The sequence below is a fragment of the Calidris pugnax genome, unplaced genomic scaffold (genome assembly GCF_001431845.1).
Source record: "Calidris pugnax isolate Ruff unplaced genomic scaffold, ASM143184v1 scaffold46, whole genome shotgun sequence".
NCBI lineage: Eukaryota > Metazoa > Chordata > Aves > Charadriiformes > Scolopacidae > Calidris > Calidris pugnax.
Window position 1 is genome coordinate 1,058,303 of NW_015090769.1, and position 14,463 is coordinate 1,072,765.

At 65.3% G+C, this 14,463-nt stretch overlaps 1 protein-coding gene across 7 annotated transcripts in view; it reads left to right on the top strand.

Annotated features, from left to right (window-relative positions):
- The window catches only part of PDE4C (phosphodiesterase 4C), a 13,702-nt gene extending 1,034 nt beyond the window's left edge, over nucleotides 1–12,668 (top strand). Inside the window, exons 1-16 of one of the 7 annotated variants that reach the window (XM_014938595.1) lie at nucleotides 2,670–2,930; nucleotides 4,806–4,994; nucleotides 5,091–5,127; nucleotides 5,244–5,308; nucleotides 5,417–5,466; nucleotides 6,087–6,199; nucleotides 6,302–6,395; nucleotides 6,965–7,143; nucleotides 9,306–9,404; nucleotides 9,476–9,640; nucleotides 9,733–9,832; nucleotides 9,922–10,076; nucleotides 10,175–10,297; nucleotides 10,498–10,680; nucleotides 10,755–10,913; nucleotides 11,514–12,668. In XM_014938595.1, the coding sequence (XP_014794081.1) occupies nucleotides 2,677–2,930; nucleotides 4,806–4,994; nucleotides 5,091–5,127; nucleotides 5,244–5,308; nucleotides 5,417–5,466; nucleotides 6,087–6,199; nucleotides 6,302–6,395; nucleotides 6,965–7,143; nucleotides 9,306–9,404; nucleotides 9,476–9,640; nucleotides 9,733–9,832; nucleotides 9,922–10,076; nucleotides 10,175–10,297; nucleotides 10,498–10,680; nucleotides 10,755–10,913; nucleotides 11,514–11,873 (2,325 nt within the window). In that variant the 5' untranslated portion in view covers nucleotides 2,670–2,676 and the 3' untranslated portion in view covers nucleotides 11,874–12,668. The other 6 variants (XM_014938585.1, XM_014938637.1, XM_014938603.1 and 3 more) reach the window with 6 other exon arrangements.
- Nucleotides 12,669–14,463: the final 1,795 nt, after the last annotated feature.

Below are 14,463 nucleotides of genomic sequence, written 5' to 3' on the forward strand. Positions count from 1 at the left end.
TCCCCCTCCCCGCCCCCCCCCTCCCCTCTTCTCCATCCCCCCATCCCTATCCCCTCGTCTCCATCACCCTGTCCCCATTCCTGTCCCCTCTGTCCCCATCCCCTCGTCTCCATCACCCTGTCTCCATCCCTGTCCCCATCATCTCCATCCCCTCATCTCCACCACCTTGTCCCCATCCCTGTACCCCCCGTCCCCATCCCCTCATCTCCACCACCTCTGTCCCCATCACCCCCCATCCCTGTCACCCCATCCCCAACCCCTGTCCTCCTCCTCCTCACCCCCTCCTTGTCCCTGTCCCCTGTCCCAGCTGGATGCCACCGGCCTGGCCCTGCCCGAAAGTGACCTCTGTCCCTCCCGCTGTGGCTCGGCCCTGGCTGCGCTGCTGCTGCTGCTGGGTTATTTTTGGGCCATTACCCGCCCCCCCGTGCGTGTCCCAGCCCGGCTTGTGGGGACAACACGGGGCTGGCACGGCCAAGGGACCTGGCTCCGGTGTCACTCCATGTCCACCCCCTGCACAGACACGTGTCCGACGGGGACAACCACAGGGACGGGCTGTCCTGGGAACGGGGACGGGCTGTCCTGGGGACGGGCAGCCCTGGGGGGGCTGGCACTGCCCCCGCCCCAGTGTCCCCTGACGTCCCTCTGTCCCCCTGCCGTGGTGTCCCCATAGTCGTGCTCGCCGTCCTTTGGAAGCCACCCCCTCCACCAGGACTGCCACCAGGCAGGTTTTTGGGGTCCCCACAGATGCTGCTGGGCAGGTGCCACCTCCCACGGCTGGGCCAGCTCCTCCCCCACCGGTGTCACCATCACCGAGGAGGAGTTGGGGACACAATGTGAGCCCCAGGGTGGATTTGGATCTCATGGGTCCCTTGGTGGCACCGTAGCACGGTCACACCGTGTGTCCAGGATGCTCCAGGCTCAGACACATCACTTGGTGGCACCGTGGTGTGGCCACACTTCATGTCTAGGGTGCTCCAGGGGTGGCTGTGTCCATCAGTGGCACTGTGGCACGGCCACACCACGTGCCCAGGATGTACCTGGGGGCTCCAGGCTTGGCTGTGTCTCTCGGTGGCACCGTGGCATGGCCACACCATGTGCCCAGGATGCTCTGGGCTCAACTGTGTTCCTCGGTGGTACCATGGCATGGCCACACCATGTGCCCAGGATGCTCCAGACTCAGGCATGTCCCTTGGTGGCACCATGGCATGGGCCACACCATGTGCCCAGGATGCTCTGGGCTCAACTGTGTCCCTCGGTGGCACCGTGGCACATCTGTGCTGTATGTCCAGGATGCTCCAGGCTTGGCTGTGTCCCTTGGTGGCACCGTGGCGTGTCCACACCATGTGCCCAGGATGCTCCAGGCTTGGCTGTGTCTCTTGGTGGCACTGTGGCGTGTCCACACCATGTGCCCAGGATGCTCCAGGCTCAGGCATGTCCCTTGGTAGCACTGTGGCATGGCCACACCATGTGCCCAGGATGCCCTGGGCTCAACTGTGTCCCTTGGTGGCCCTGTGGCGTGTCCACACCATGTGCCCAGGATGCTCCAGGCTCAGGCATGTCCCTTGGTAGCACTGTGGCATGGCCACACCATGTGCCCAGGATGCCCTGGGCTCAACTGTGTCCCTTGGTGGCCCTGTGGCGTGTCCACACCATGTGCCCAGGATGCTCCAGGCTCAGGCATGTCCCTTGGTGGCACCATGGCATGGCCACACCATCTGCCCAGGATGCTCCAGGCTCAACTGTGTCCCTCGGTGGCACCGTGGCATGGCCACACCATGTGCCCAGGATGCTCTGGGCTCTACTGTGTCCCTCGGTGGCACCGTGGCATGGGCCACGCCACGTGCCCAGGATGCTCCAGGCTCAGGCATGTCCCTTGGTGGCACCGTGGCATGGCCACACCATGTGCCCAGGATGTTCTGGGCTCTACTCTGTCCCTTGGTGGCACCGTGGCATGGCCCCACCATATGCCCAGGATGTTCTGGGCTCTACTCTGTCCCTTGGTGGCACCGTGGCATGGCCACACCATGTGCCCAGGATGCTTTGGGCTCAATTGTGTCCCTCGGTGGCACCATGGTACATCTGTGCTGTACGTCCAGGATGCTCCAGGCTCAACTGTGTCCCTCAGTGGCACCGTGGCATGGCCACACCATGTGCCCAGGATGCTCTGGGCTCTACTGTGTCCCTCGGTGGCACCGTGGCATGGGCCACGCCACGTGCCCAGGATGCTCCAGGCTCAGGCATGTCCCTTGGTGGCACCATGGCATGGGCCACACCATATGCCCAGGATGTTCTGGGCTCAACTGTGTCCCTCGGTGGCACCATGGCACATCTGTGCTGTATGTCCAGGATGCTCCAGGCTCGGCTGTGTCCCTTGGTGGCACCGTGACACGGCCCCCTCCGTATGTCACGTCCGCCGGGGGCTCAGCGTGGCGTTTGGCCGCGTGTCCAGGCAGAGCTCTCCTGCCCTTGTGGGAGCAGCTGCCGTTTTGGGGACAGCAATGTGGCCGGTGGCACGGGGCCAGCGAAAGGGGCCACATGCCCGGGCGCACACACCGTGCTGGCGCAGCCCCCGGGGGACGGAGGGACGGACGGACAGAGGGACGATGGGACCCGCTCCATGTGCCGGCAGCCGGAGCCAGACAGTTGTTTAATTTCCCAGGCGCGGGCGGGAGGGGGATGGAAAGTTTCCTGGGGTTGGGACGGTCGCCGGTTTCCTGCTCCGTACCGGTGGGCAACGCGGCCTCGTCGCCGCCGCCGTGCCGGGGGTCCCTGAGCTGTGCCATGCTGCCCACCCCCCAACCTTCACCGGGGGCTTCGCCGGCTGCTTCCCCCCACGCTTCCCCCCGCAATTCCCCCGTCCTCTTCAGGAAGCTCCTGATGAACCAGAGCATCCGCCTGCAGCGGCGCTTCACCGTGGCGCATCCCCTCTGGTAAGGGGTGGGGGGGGGACACAACACTGGTGGGTCCCCAAAAAGGGGCCGTGCTCACCCTCGGGGGGGGGGGAGGAAGCACCGGGGAATGGGGTCATTTTGGCCCCCCCCCCCCTGCCGCCACCAAGCGCTCTGGTGTGTCCCCAAGGGGACGTGGGGGACGAGTAGGGGACAGTGGGGTCACCACGCAATCCCTGGGGGTTGAGCCGGGGTCTGGGGGAAGCGTGGCTGAGCACGGACGCACTCATTGCAGCGATGGCCGTGCAGGGACTCAATCAATCAGGTGTGACGAGCCTCTGACCCACAGCAAGGGGGGTGCCGTGGTGGGAGGGGGGGACAGAGGGGCTTTTCCTGGCATGGCGTTGGCACCAAACCACCCACTACGGCACCCCCTCTTCCCCCCCTAACATTGGAGCTCTATGGGGTTTGGTTTTGGGGGTGCCCCCCCCTGCCCGCACCCCATGGTACCGGTGGGTGCCAGCCCCACCTGCGCGGGCGCCGTGGGGCTCAGCAGATCCCTCCACAGCAGCAACAGCATCTATTTATAGCAGCCCCCAGCACCCCCCCCCCTTCTCCTCCCCGCCATCCGGCACCGCTCAGCGGTTATTAATGCCGACAGCCCGTCACCGAAACGAGGGGGGGTTTAATTAGGCACCAGCCCCATGGCGGGGGCTCGTGTCCCCCCTTTGCCAACCCCTGGGGTGGCAGAGGTGGTGGCAGGGAGCCGGGAAGAGACGTAGGGCATCACCCGGGGGAGCCACAATGGGGCTTTGTGTCCCCGGTACCATCGGGGACGCGAAGCAGAGGCAGGAAAACAAGGGGTTGCGGGGTGGCATGACGCGGTGCCTGCCTGGCACCGCCGCTGCCGGGGACGCTCACGCCGCGGGCACCGGGGCTACCGGAGCGGGGAGATGCTGCCGGGCAGCCGGTGCCCGTCCCGGAGGCACTCCTGCATCGGGTAGGTGTGGGGCTCTCAGTGGGGCGATGGGGATGGGGTGGCCACTGGTGGTCCCCGGCCCTCCCTCCGGTGCTTTCCCAGTTCACCCAGTGCTCTGGGGTGGCGGTGGTGGCCGCGGGAGGGGACAGGCGCCGGGTGACCCTCGGCACGTCCCCGTGCGTGGCCTTTCTCATGACCCCGGGGCCAGCGGAGTGGGAGGAGGGTGAGGTGGCCACGGCCACCACAGGGACACCACGGGGCCACCAGCCCTGTCCCCATGTCCCCTGTCCCCCCGTGGACCCGCACGCCTCGCAGGTGGCTCTGGTTGGGGTGTCCCCTGGCTGCCACCAGTGTGTCCCCAAAGGCCAGGGCTTGCCTTCCCCTGGGGGTTCTGTCCTTCGACAGCCCTTGGCTCAGCCCCATGGCCAGGACATTGTCCCCCCCCCAGGGGACACAGCATCCTGAGCCAAGGCTGATGGAGGCTTCGGGGCTTTCCAGGACTTGGGGCAATGGGGGACCACGGTTCTGGGGACAGTGGGGGGACAGGACGGGCAGGAACCGGCCCCTCCAAGGGTGTCTGGAGCTGGAGGCTTCGGGGGGGGGGGGGGTGTTGTCCCACCTGGGTGACATGGGACAAATGGTTTTTCCTAGCTGGTGTCCCCAGTCCTGGATCCAGGACATCTGGGAGGTTTATGTGCACTGAGTTGTGACCGTTCTCAGCACCACGGTGAAGGAGCCGACAGGGCCAGGCTGGGTGGTGACCGGTGTCACCGCAGAGGCCACCGAGCCTGATGGTGGTGTCACCATCACTGAGCTTGATGGTGGCATGGAGAGCCTGGCAAACTCAGTGGCATCCCTCGAGCTCTGCCCTTGTACCCATGGGCTGAGGTCCCTGGGCCACCCACCCCCTACCAGCTTTGTCCCCTCTCCCCTCACAGCTTCGACCTGGAGAATGGCCCCCCCGGGCGGGGTGCTCTGGACCCCCAGTCCAGCCCAGGCGCGGGGCTGGTCCTCCAGGGCACCTTCTCCCATGGCCAGCGCCGCGAGTCCTTCCTCTACCGCTCCGACAGCGACTACGACCTGTCCCCAAAAGCCATGTCCCGCAACTCCTCCATCGCCAGCGACCTGTGAGTGCCCCCCCCAGCTCCCCAGCAACCCTCACCCCCACCCTGAGCCCCCCCCGGGACCCCTCCTTGAGGCTCACACTCCCTTTTCTCCTGCAGGCATGGAGAAGACATGATCGTCACGCCGTTCGCCCAGGTAGGTGCCATCCCCGTGCCCTGGCGAGGAGGGGACACAGCCCTGTACCCCGTGCCAGGATGGGTGCCCCCGGGGGGGTGGTCTGCCTGTTTCCAGCCCCCTCTAACCCCCCCCAGGTCCTGGCCAGCCTCCGCACCGTCCGCAGCAACCTGACCCACCTCCAGGACCGCGCCGGCATCAAGTGAGTTGGCCGTGGGGTGGATGAGGGTCTTGCCCAGGTGGGGGGCTCCAGTGGGGGTTACACACCACCCTGGGGGTCCCCCCCCACTCAGCCCCCCGCATTTCCCAGGCGAGGATCGAGCAGCAGCCTGCCCTCCGGGAGCAAGGCCAGCCTCACCGGTGAGTGCTGGAGGGGGAAGGTTGAGGGGGGAACACTTTTGGGGTGAGCTGGTTGTCCCTGTGTCCCCAGGGATGGGTCCTGCTGGGTCCTGGGGGGGTTCAACAACCCCCACGCCCCCCCCCATTCCCCAGGCTGGGACAGAGCTGTGGCTTTGCCCTTTGGGATCCATGTCTGGTTTTCGGCAGCTCCTCCCGCCTGGCCGCCCTTCGTGGTGGAAAGGCTCCCGTTGACGTCAAACCTTCCATTAATAAAACCCCGGCGGCGAGCGAGCGGGGCCCGGCGGGAGCCCGGCTGCCCCGGGGGCTGGCTGGCTGTCACCCCGTGGGGACAGTGTGGCACACCGCGTGCCAGGGCTGGGGTGCCATGGGGATGGTGTGAGGGGGCTCAGCCCCACTGCCCGGGGATGCTCCATCCCGACCCGCATCTGGTCCCCCGCATCCCCCCGTGTCCCCGGCCACCCAGCTCGGGGGGGGACGTGAGCAGCCAAACCGGTGAACCCCCGGGCTCGGTGTGGCACAGCCACTCGTTGGCACCGTGGCCGGGACCCTCCGTGTGCCCCCGTGCCGGGTCACCGCGCCGCTGGCAGGTCCCTTGCCAAGCTGGTGGCTGCCCCCGGCAGAGGATGCCCACCAGAAGCTCTCGCGGGAGACCCTGGAGGAGCTGGACTGGTGCCTGGACCAGCTGGAGACGCTGCAGACCAGGCACTCGGTCAGCGAGATGGCCTCCAACAAGGTAAGGGACCCCGGCACGGAAGCCCCCCATCACCCCGGGGGGGCACGGAGACCCTCAGGATGCTTGCCCCCCAAAATGCTGAGCCTTGCCTGCTGCCCACAGTTCAAAAGGATGCTGAACCGGGAGCTGACGCACCTCTCAGAGACCAGTCGCTCGGGGAACCAGGTCTCCGAGTACATCTCCAGCACCTTCCTGGGTGAGGACCTCCCCCAACCACCCTGGGGACACCCCTGTCACCTCTCTCTGCTGGTGGCAGGGTGGGCTTTGCTCCACCAAGGACCTGGGCAGGAACCCTGTGGCACCTCCTGGCACCGGGTGCCCACGGGGTGCCACAGTCCCACTTGCTTCTTGCAAAGAAATTAAATGGGGGGAGGGAAAAGGGTGGGTTTTTTTTCCCCAGGTGCCCCCATGGGATTTGTTGACTTGGAGGTGTCACAGCCTTTGTCCTGTCTGGGAGCACTGGTGTATATTGGTGCATACTGGTGTATACTAGTGCATACTGGTGCAATGGGGATGTTGGGGCCATCCCTATGCTGCTGGGGGGGGTGTGTGTGTGCCCAGGGTCCCATGGTAGGCAGAGGGGGTGAGGGAAGGCGCTGGGCATCCCCAAGCAGCCCCTCCCGGTTGCCATGGAATTGCGGTGTTATCCGTGCCAGATGACATCATCAGCGTCACCAGAGGGGATGCCGCAGGGTGGGGGTGGTGGTGGGGGGATAGGATCAAGCTCCCACGCTGCTAACAGCCCCCCCCCCAACGCTGTCCCAGACAAGCAGCATGAGGTGGAGATCCCCCCGGCGCTGGCCAAGGACAAGGAGAAGGAGCGGAGGAAGCGTCCCATGTCCCAGATCAGCGGCGTCAGGAAGCTCACGCACGGCTCCAGCCTCGCCGCCGCCGGCATCCCCCGCTTCGGGGTGCGGACGGACCAGGAGGGGCTCTTGGCCAAGGTGGGCCCCCGTGTAGGTGACCCCAACCGGCTGTAGGGTCCCCAGCGCTGGCCCCGCATGGACTTCTGTCCCTCTGGTCCCCAGGAGCTGGAGGACACCAACAAGTGGATGGGTGCCCCCGGGGGGGTGGTCTGCCTGTTTCCAGCCCCCTCTAACCCCCCCCAGGTCCTGGCCAGCCTCCGCACCGTCCGCAGCAACTTGACCCACCTCCAGGACCGCGCCGGCATCAAGTGAGTTGGCCGTGGGGTGGATGAGGGTCTTGCCCAGGTGGGGGGCTCTACCCCACGGCAATGGGGGGGGGGTACACACCACCCTGGGGGTCCCCCCCACTCAGCCCCCCGCATTTCCCAGGCGAGGATCGAGCAGCAGCCTGCCCTCCGGGAGCAAGGCCAGCCTCACCGGTGAGTGCTGGAGGGGGAAGGTTGAGGGGGGAACACTTTTGGGGTGAGCTGGTTGTCCCTGTGTCCCCAGGGATGGGTCCTGCTGGGTCCTGGGGGGGTTCAACAACCCCCACGCCCCCCCCCATTCCCCAGGCTGGGACAGAGCTGTGGCTTTGCCCTTTGGGATCCATGTCTGGTTTTCGGCAGCTCCTCCCGCCTGGCCGCCCTTCGTGGTGGAAAGGCTCCCGTTGACGTCAAACCTTCCATTAATAAAACCCCGGCGGCGAGCGAGCGGGGCCCGGCGGGAGCCCGGCTGCCCCGGGGGCTGGCTGGCTGTCACCCCGTGGGGACAGTGTGGCACGCCGCGTGCCGGGGCTGGGGTGCCATGGGGATGGCGTGAGGGGGCTCAGCCCCACTGCCTGGGGATGCTCCATCCCAACCCACATCTGGTCCCCCGCATCCCCCCGTGTCCCCGGCCACCCAGCTCGGGGGGGGACGTGAGCAGCCAAACCGGTGAACCCCCGGGCTCGGTGTGGCACAGCCACTCGTTGGCACCGTGGCCGGGACCCTCCGTGTGCCCCCGTGCCGGGTCACCGCGCCGCTGGCAGGTCCCTTGCCAAGCTGGTGGCTGCCCCCGGCAGAGGATGCCCACCAGAAGCTCTCGCGGGAGACCCTGGAGGAGCTGGACTGGTGCCTGGACCAGCTGGAGACGCTGCAGACCAGGCACTCGGTCAGCGAGATGGCCTCCAACAAGGTAAGGGACCCCGGCACGGAAGCCCCCCATCACCCCGGGGGGGCACGGAGACCCTCAGGATGCTTGCCCCCCAAAATGCTGAGCCTTGCCTGCTGCCCACAGTTCAAAAGGATGCTGAACCGGGAGCTGACGCACCTCTCAGAGACCAGTCGCTCGGGGAACCAGGTCTCCGAGTACATCTCCAGCACCTTCCTGGGTGAGGACCTCCCCCAACCACCCTGGGGACACCCCTGTCACCTCTCTCTGCTGGTGGCAGGGTGGGCTTTGCTCCACCAAGGACCTGGGCAGGAACCCTGTGGCACCTCCTGGCACCGGGTGCCCACGGGGTGCCACAGTCCCACTTGCTTCTTGCAAAGAAATTAAATGGGGGGAGGGAAAAGGGTGGGTTTTTTTTCCCCAGGTGCCCCCATGGGATTTGTTGACTTGGAGGTGTCACAGCCTTTGTCCTGTCTGGGAGCACTGGTGTATATTGGTGCATACTGGTGTATACTAGTGCATACTGGTGCAATGGGGATGTTGGGGCCATCCCTATGCTGCTGGGGGGGGTGTGTGTGTGCCCAGGGTCCCATGGTAGGCAGAGGGGGTGAGGGAAGGCGCTGGGCATCCCCAAGCAGCCCCTCCCGGTTGCCATGGAATTGCGGTGTTATCCGTGCCAGATGACATCATCAGCGTCACCAGAGGGGATGCCGCAGGGTGGGGGTGGTGGTGGGGGGATAGGATCAAGCTCCCACGCTGCTAACAGCCCCCCCCCCAACGCTGTCCCAGACAAGCAGCATGAGGTGGAGATCCCCCCGGCGCTGGCCAAGGACAAGGAGAAGGAGCGGAGGAAGCGTCCCATGTCCCAGATCAGCGGCGTCAGGAAGCTCACGCACGGCTCCAGCCTCGCCGCCGCCGGCATCCCCCGCTTCGGGGTGCGGACGGACCAGGAGGGGCTCTTGGCCAAGGTGGGCCCCCGTGTAGGTGACCCCAACCGGCTGTAGGGTCCCCAGCGCTGGCCCCGCATGGACTTCTGTCCCTCTGGTCCCCAGGAGCTGGAGGACACCAACAAGTGGGGGCTCAACGTGTTTAAAGTCGCTGAGTACTCGGGCAACCGCCCGCTGACGGTCATCATGTACAGCATCTTCCAGGTGAGCATCCCAACGGGATGTCCCTGTCCCCATCCTCGGATGGGGACGAGCCATCTCCTGCCTCCCTGCAGGAGCGTGACCTGATGAAGACCTTCCGCATCCCTGTCAACACCTTCATCACCTACATGCTGACTCTGGAGGACCACTACCACGCCGACGTGGCCTACCACAACAGCATCCACGCTGCCGACGTGGCTCAGTCCACCCATGTCCTTCTCTCCACGCCCGCGCTGGAGGTGCGCCCTGGTCACCCAAGGCCACTGAGGCCACCTGGTGTGTCTGGTGGGAGCATAGCACATCTTCAATGTCTTTTTTTCACCATTTCTAGGCTGTTTTCACGGATCTGGAGATCATGGCTGCCATCTTCGCCAGTGCCATCCATGATGTTGACCACCCGGGTGTCTCCAACCAGTTCCTCATCAACACCAGTGAGCCGGGGTGCAGGGATGGAGCTGGGGGCTGTTGGGGGACCCTGGTGTCCAGGAGCCACCCCTGGGTGACTGGTGCCATCTCACAGACTCAGAGCTGGCGCTGATGTACAACGATGCCTCGGTGCTGGAGAACCACCACCTGGCCGTGGGCTTCAAGCTTCTCCAGGAGGAGAACTGTGACATCTTCCAGAACCTGAGCAAGAAGCAGAGGCAGTCACTCCGCAAAATGGCCATCGACATGGTACAGGGAGGCCTAGACCACCCCAGGGTGGGGTGTCCGGGCTGGGGGGCTTTGTGGTGGGGTCAGGTTGAGCTCCATTCCTGGCTTGCCCTGCCCAGGTGCTGGCCACGGACATGTCCAAGCACATGAATCTGCTGGCGGATTTGAAAACCATGGTGGAGACCAAGAAGGTGACCAGCCTGGGCGTGCTGCTGCTGGACAACTACTCCGACCGGATCCAGGTGGGTGCGAGGACACGGGTGGGGAAACCTTCCTGATGTTTGCAGGTGTTGGTCCTGGCTCCAGCCAGGGCTACTGGGATGTCCTGTTTGGTGCCACCACCCCTCCCAATCCTAGTTGGCCAAGGGTGTTCCTGGCATCGGGGTGGTGGCCCTGGGGGAAAATGGACTTTGGGTAAGCGATGCCATGGTGGTGTCCACAGGTCCTGCAGAACATGGTGCACTGTGCTGACCTCAGCAACCCCACGAAGCCGCTGGAGCTCTATCGGCAATGGACCGACCGCATCATGGTGGAGTTCTTCCACCAAGGCGACCGGGAGCGGGAGAAGGGGATGGAGATCAGCCCCATGTGCGACAAGCACACTGCCTCGGTGGAGAAGTCCCAGGTGGGGCAGCGGCCTGGGGATGGGGTGGGGGCCCCACAAGGCCAGGCTGGTGACTCAGCTCTGCCTTCCCCCAGGTGGGCTTCATTGACTTCATCGCCCACCCGTTGTGGGAGACGTGGGCCGACCTGGTGCACCCCGATGCCCAAGAGCTCCTGGACACGCTGGAGGACAACCGGGAATGGTACCAGAGCATGATCCCGCGCAGCCCATCCCCACCACCTGAGGGACCCGGGGTGTCCCCTGCTGCCACCGACAAGTTCCAGTTCGAGCTGACGCTGGAGGAGGAGGAGGAGGGTGAGTCGGACACGGAGCTGGAGGGGGCTGAGAGCCCCTTGGATGAGGACAACAGTGGTTCCAAGACACCAGCCACAGATGACTCAGAGTTGGCCGACACCGAGCGCCTGTCACCCGGCCCCGGGGACCAGGACTCGCCTGTCACCCGCCCCAGGGACGTGGACAACCGGCAGGCGCTGGAGGGGACGCTACCGAAGGATGGAAGTGGTGGTGGACGCTCGGTGCCGGGGCCCGAGGGCAGCCACGAGCTGTGCCTGGACACGGAGGGCAACGTCACATTCCTGCCCCTGGGCACGTAGCGGCACCGGCCGGTGGGTCCCCTTGCTGCCGTGGGGACGTGGGACTGGGCACTGCCCCGGCAAATGCTGGGGACAGTGGAGAGCTGGCAGTGGAGAGCACTGGCACCACAGGGACCTGGGTGGCCACCGGGACACGGAGGGACCCAAAGCGTGTCTCCATGCAGGAGCTGAGCAGGTCCTGATGGGCACAAGGATGCTGCTTGCCCTCCTCCAGTGACTGTCCCCTCTCCCGCCCACGGGGTGTCCCCTGCTGCCACCGACAAGTTCCAGTTTGAGCTGACGTTGGAGGAGGAGGAGGAGGGTGAGTCGGACACGGAGCTGGAGGGAGCTGAGAGCCCCTTGGACGAGGACAACAGCGGCTCCAAGACACCAGCCACAGATGACTCAGAGTTGGCCGACACCGAGCGCCTGTCACCCGGCCCCGGGGACCAGGACTCGCCTGTCACCCGCCCCAGGGACGTGGACAACCGGCAGGCGCTGGAGGGGACGCTACCGAAGGATGGAAGTGGTGGTGGACGCTCGGTGCCGGGGCCCGAGGGCAGCCACGAGCTGTGCCTGGACACGGAGGGCAACGTCACATTCCTGCCCCTGGGCACGTAGCGGCACCGGCCGGTGGGTCCCCTTGCTGCCGTGGGGACGTGGGACTGGGCACTGCCCCGGCAAATGCTGGGGACAGTGGAGAGCTGGCAGTGGAGAGCACTGGCACCACAGGGACCTGGGTGGCCACCGGGACACGGAGGGACCCAAAGCGTGTCTCCATGCAGGAGCTGAGCAGGTCCTGATAGGCACAAGGATGCTGCTTGCCCTCCTCCAGTGACTGTCCCCTCTCCCGCCCGGTGTCCCCATGTACAGATGGTGGGAAAGGTCCTTATCCCCTTGTGATGGGGCTCAGGGACACCATGCTCCTGCCCCATCCCAGCCCTGGGGACGTCATGCCCCACAGGGCTCCGGGAAGAGGTTCCCCATGGGGGGCCAGGCACAGCCAAAAGCATTTCGGTGTCTCTCCGGGTGACCCCTGGGCAGAACAGCCGCCCCACGGCGGTGCTGGTGACAGTCCCCAGCACGTGGGACCTCAACGCGGCCAACGCACCGGGTCACGGCACGGGCACGAGTCGGTGATTTATTTATTTGGGGATGAGTTCACTTTTTAAAGCCTTTTGTAGCTCACTTTTTAATACGAGCCTCACCTTGGCGCACACTCACACACGCGTTCCGGTGGCAGAAAGCCGCGTTTCTGCCCTGTTCTGATCAGCACCCAAAATGCTGCATTTGTATTTTGCACTTGGGGTCCCCGGTGGGTGGCCGTGACCCCGTGTCACCGCAGGGACCGGGGCAGCCCCCGGGGGTCCTCTCGGTTTCTTCCTTTCACCTTCCAGAGATTAAACCTGGTTTGTTCCACCCCCAAAAAAAAGAAAATAATGAGCCTTGAAAGTGCTTTTTTACAGTGTTCTGGGGGTTGTTGGGGTTGTGCTGGTTGGGCCAATGTCCCCAGGGACCTGTGTGGTTGGTGTCCCCGTCTCCTGATGGGCGCCACGGAGGGCTTTTGCTCCCTGTTTGAACAAAAGCAAGCTCCTCCCTGGAAACGCCGATCCATCACTGGCAAACACAGCCGGCTAAGGTAAATATTTAATCGCCGGCTTGGCGCGGACGGAGCCCGTTCCCTGGCTCTTCCGCATTGCTCCCGAGGGTGATTGATGTCGGCAAACACGTCCCCACCCGTGGTGGCACTGCCCTGGCACACACGGGGGGCCCCGGTGGCTCTCACCCGCCGTTGGGCAGCGGGGACACGGCAGCCGGATGCTCCTCTCCCAGCCCAGCCGGTTTCCAGGGCTTGGCCCGGGAGTGCCGGGTGCCGCACCGGGCTGGCCGGTGGCTCGGTGCCATCTCTACCTCCACATGGGTGCTTGGCGTGTTGTCCACCCCCCCCCTCTTCTCTCCGGGTTGATAGGGACCAGAGGAGGCTCCGTGGTGTCAGAGCTCCCTGAAATGGCCTCCTGCTCTGGCGCCAGGCTCTCTGCCGGGCTGGGGCTGGATGAACGGGGCTGGGAGAGCCATGGAGATACTGGGAGGGCTGGAGCCCCTCTGCTGTGGGGACAGGCTGAGAGAGTTGGGGGGTTCAGCCTGGAGAAGAGAAGGTTCTGGGGAGACTTTCAAGCCCCTTCCAGTTCCTCAGGAAAGCTGGGGAGGGACTCGGGATCAGGGAGGGGAGCCACAGGATGAGGGGGAAGGGTTTGACACTGAAAGAGGGGAGATGGAGCTGAGCTGTGGGGAAGAACTTGTTTGGTGTGAGGGTGGTGAGAGCCTGGCCCAGGTTGCCCAGAGAAGCTGGAGGGGTTCAAGGGCAGGTTGGAGGGGGCTTGGAGCAACCTGGTCTGGTGGGAGGTGTCCCTGCCCAGGGCAGGGGGTTGGAACTTGATGATCTTTAAGGTCCCTTCCAACCCAAACCATTCCGTGATTCCACGAACTAGCCAAAAAAGCCCCTTTGGCCCCTTGCTGGGCCGAGGGGACGTGACCTCCATGCAGGTGGTGGAGCCTGGAGGAGGTAGATAATCTTTAAGGTCCCTTCCAACCCAACCCATTCCGTGATTCCATGAACTGGCCAAAAAAGCCCCTTTGGCCCCTTGCTGGGCCCAGGGGACGTGACCTCCATGCAGGTGGTGGAGCCTGGAGGAGGTATGAGGCAGCACCCATGGCGGCTGTGGGCTTCAGGTGGAGAAGAAACAGGCCTGGGCAGGGGAGCACGGCAGCCCCGGGGCCTGTGGAGCCCCCGGCCGGGCCCCCGACCCTCCTCCCATGGGGCTGCCATATGCTGCCTCCCCCTAATCCCACTGATTGCCTCAGGGCGAGGGAGGACACAGGGGCCTGGCAGGACATGGCCGCCCACATGTGCCCCCCGCCCCAGCTGGGCCGGGCTCTGGGAGGCACTGGGAGCACTGGGGGTTACTGGGAGAACTGGGGGTACTGGGAGGGCATTGGGGGCACTGTGGGCACTGGAAGCACTGGGCTCCACCTCAGGGCCGGGTGCCACCTCAGGGCCAGGTGCCCCCGTCCAGGGATGGCGTCAGGTTTCCCGTGTCCGCAGCCCTGAGGGGGGCCGTCGCGATAAGGGGGGGTCATGTCGTGACAGAGGAGGCCGTGACTGCTCGCCCCCCCACCCCGCATTGAGGGGAGATGGCTGCTCTTCCCCCCC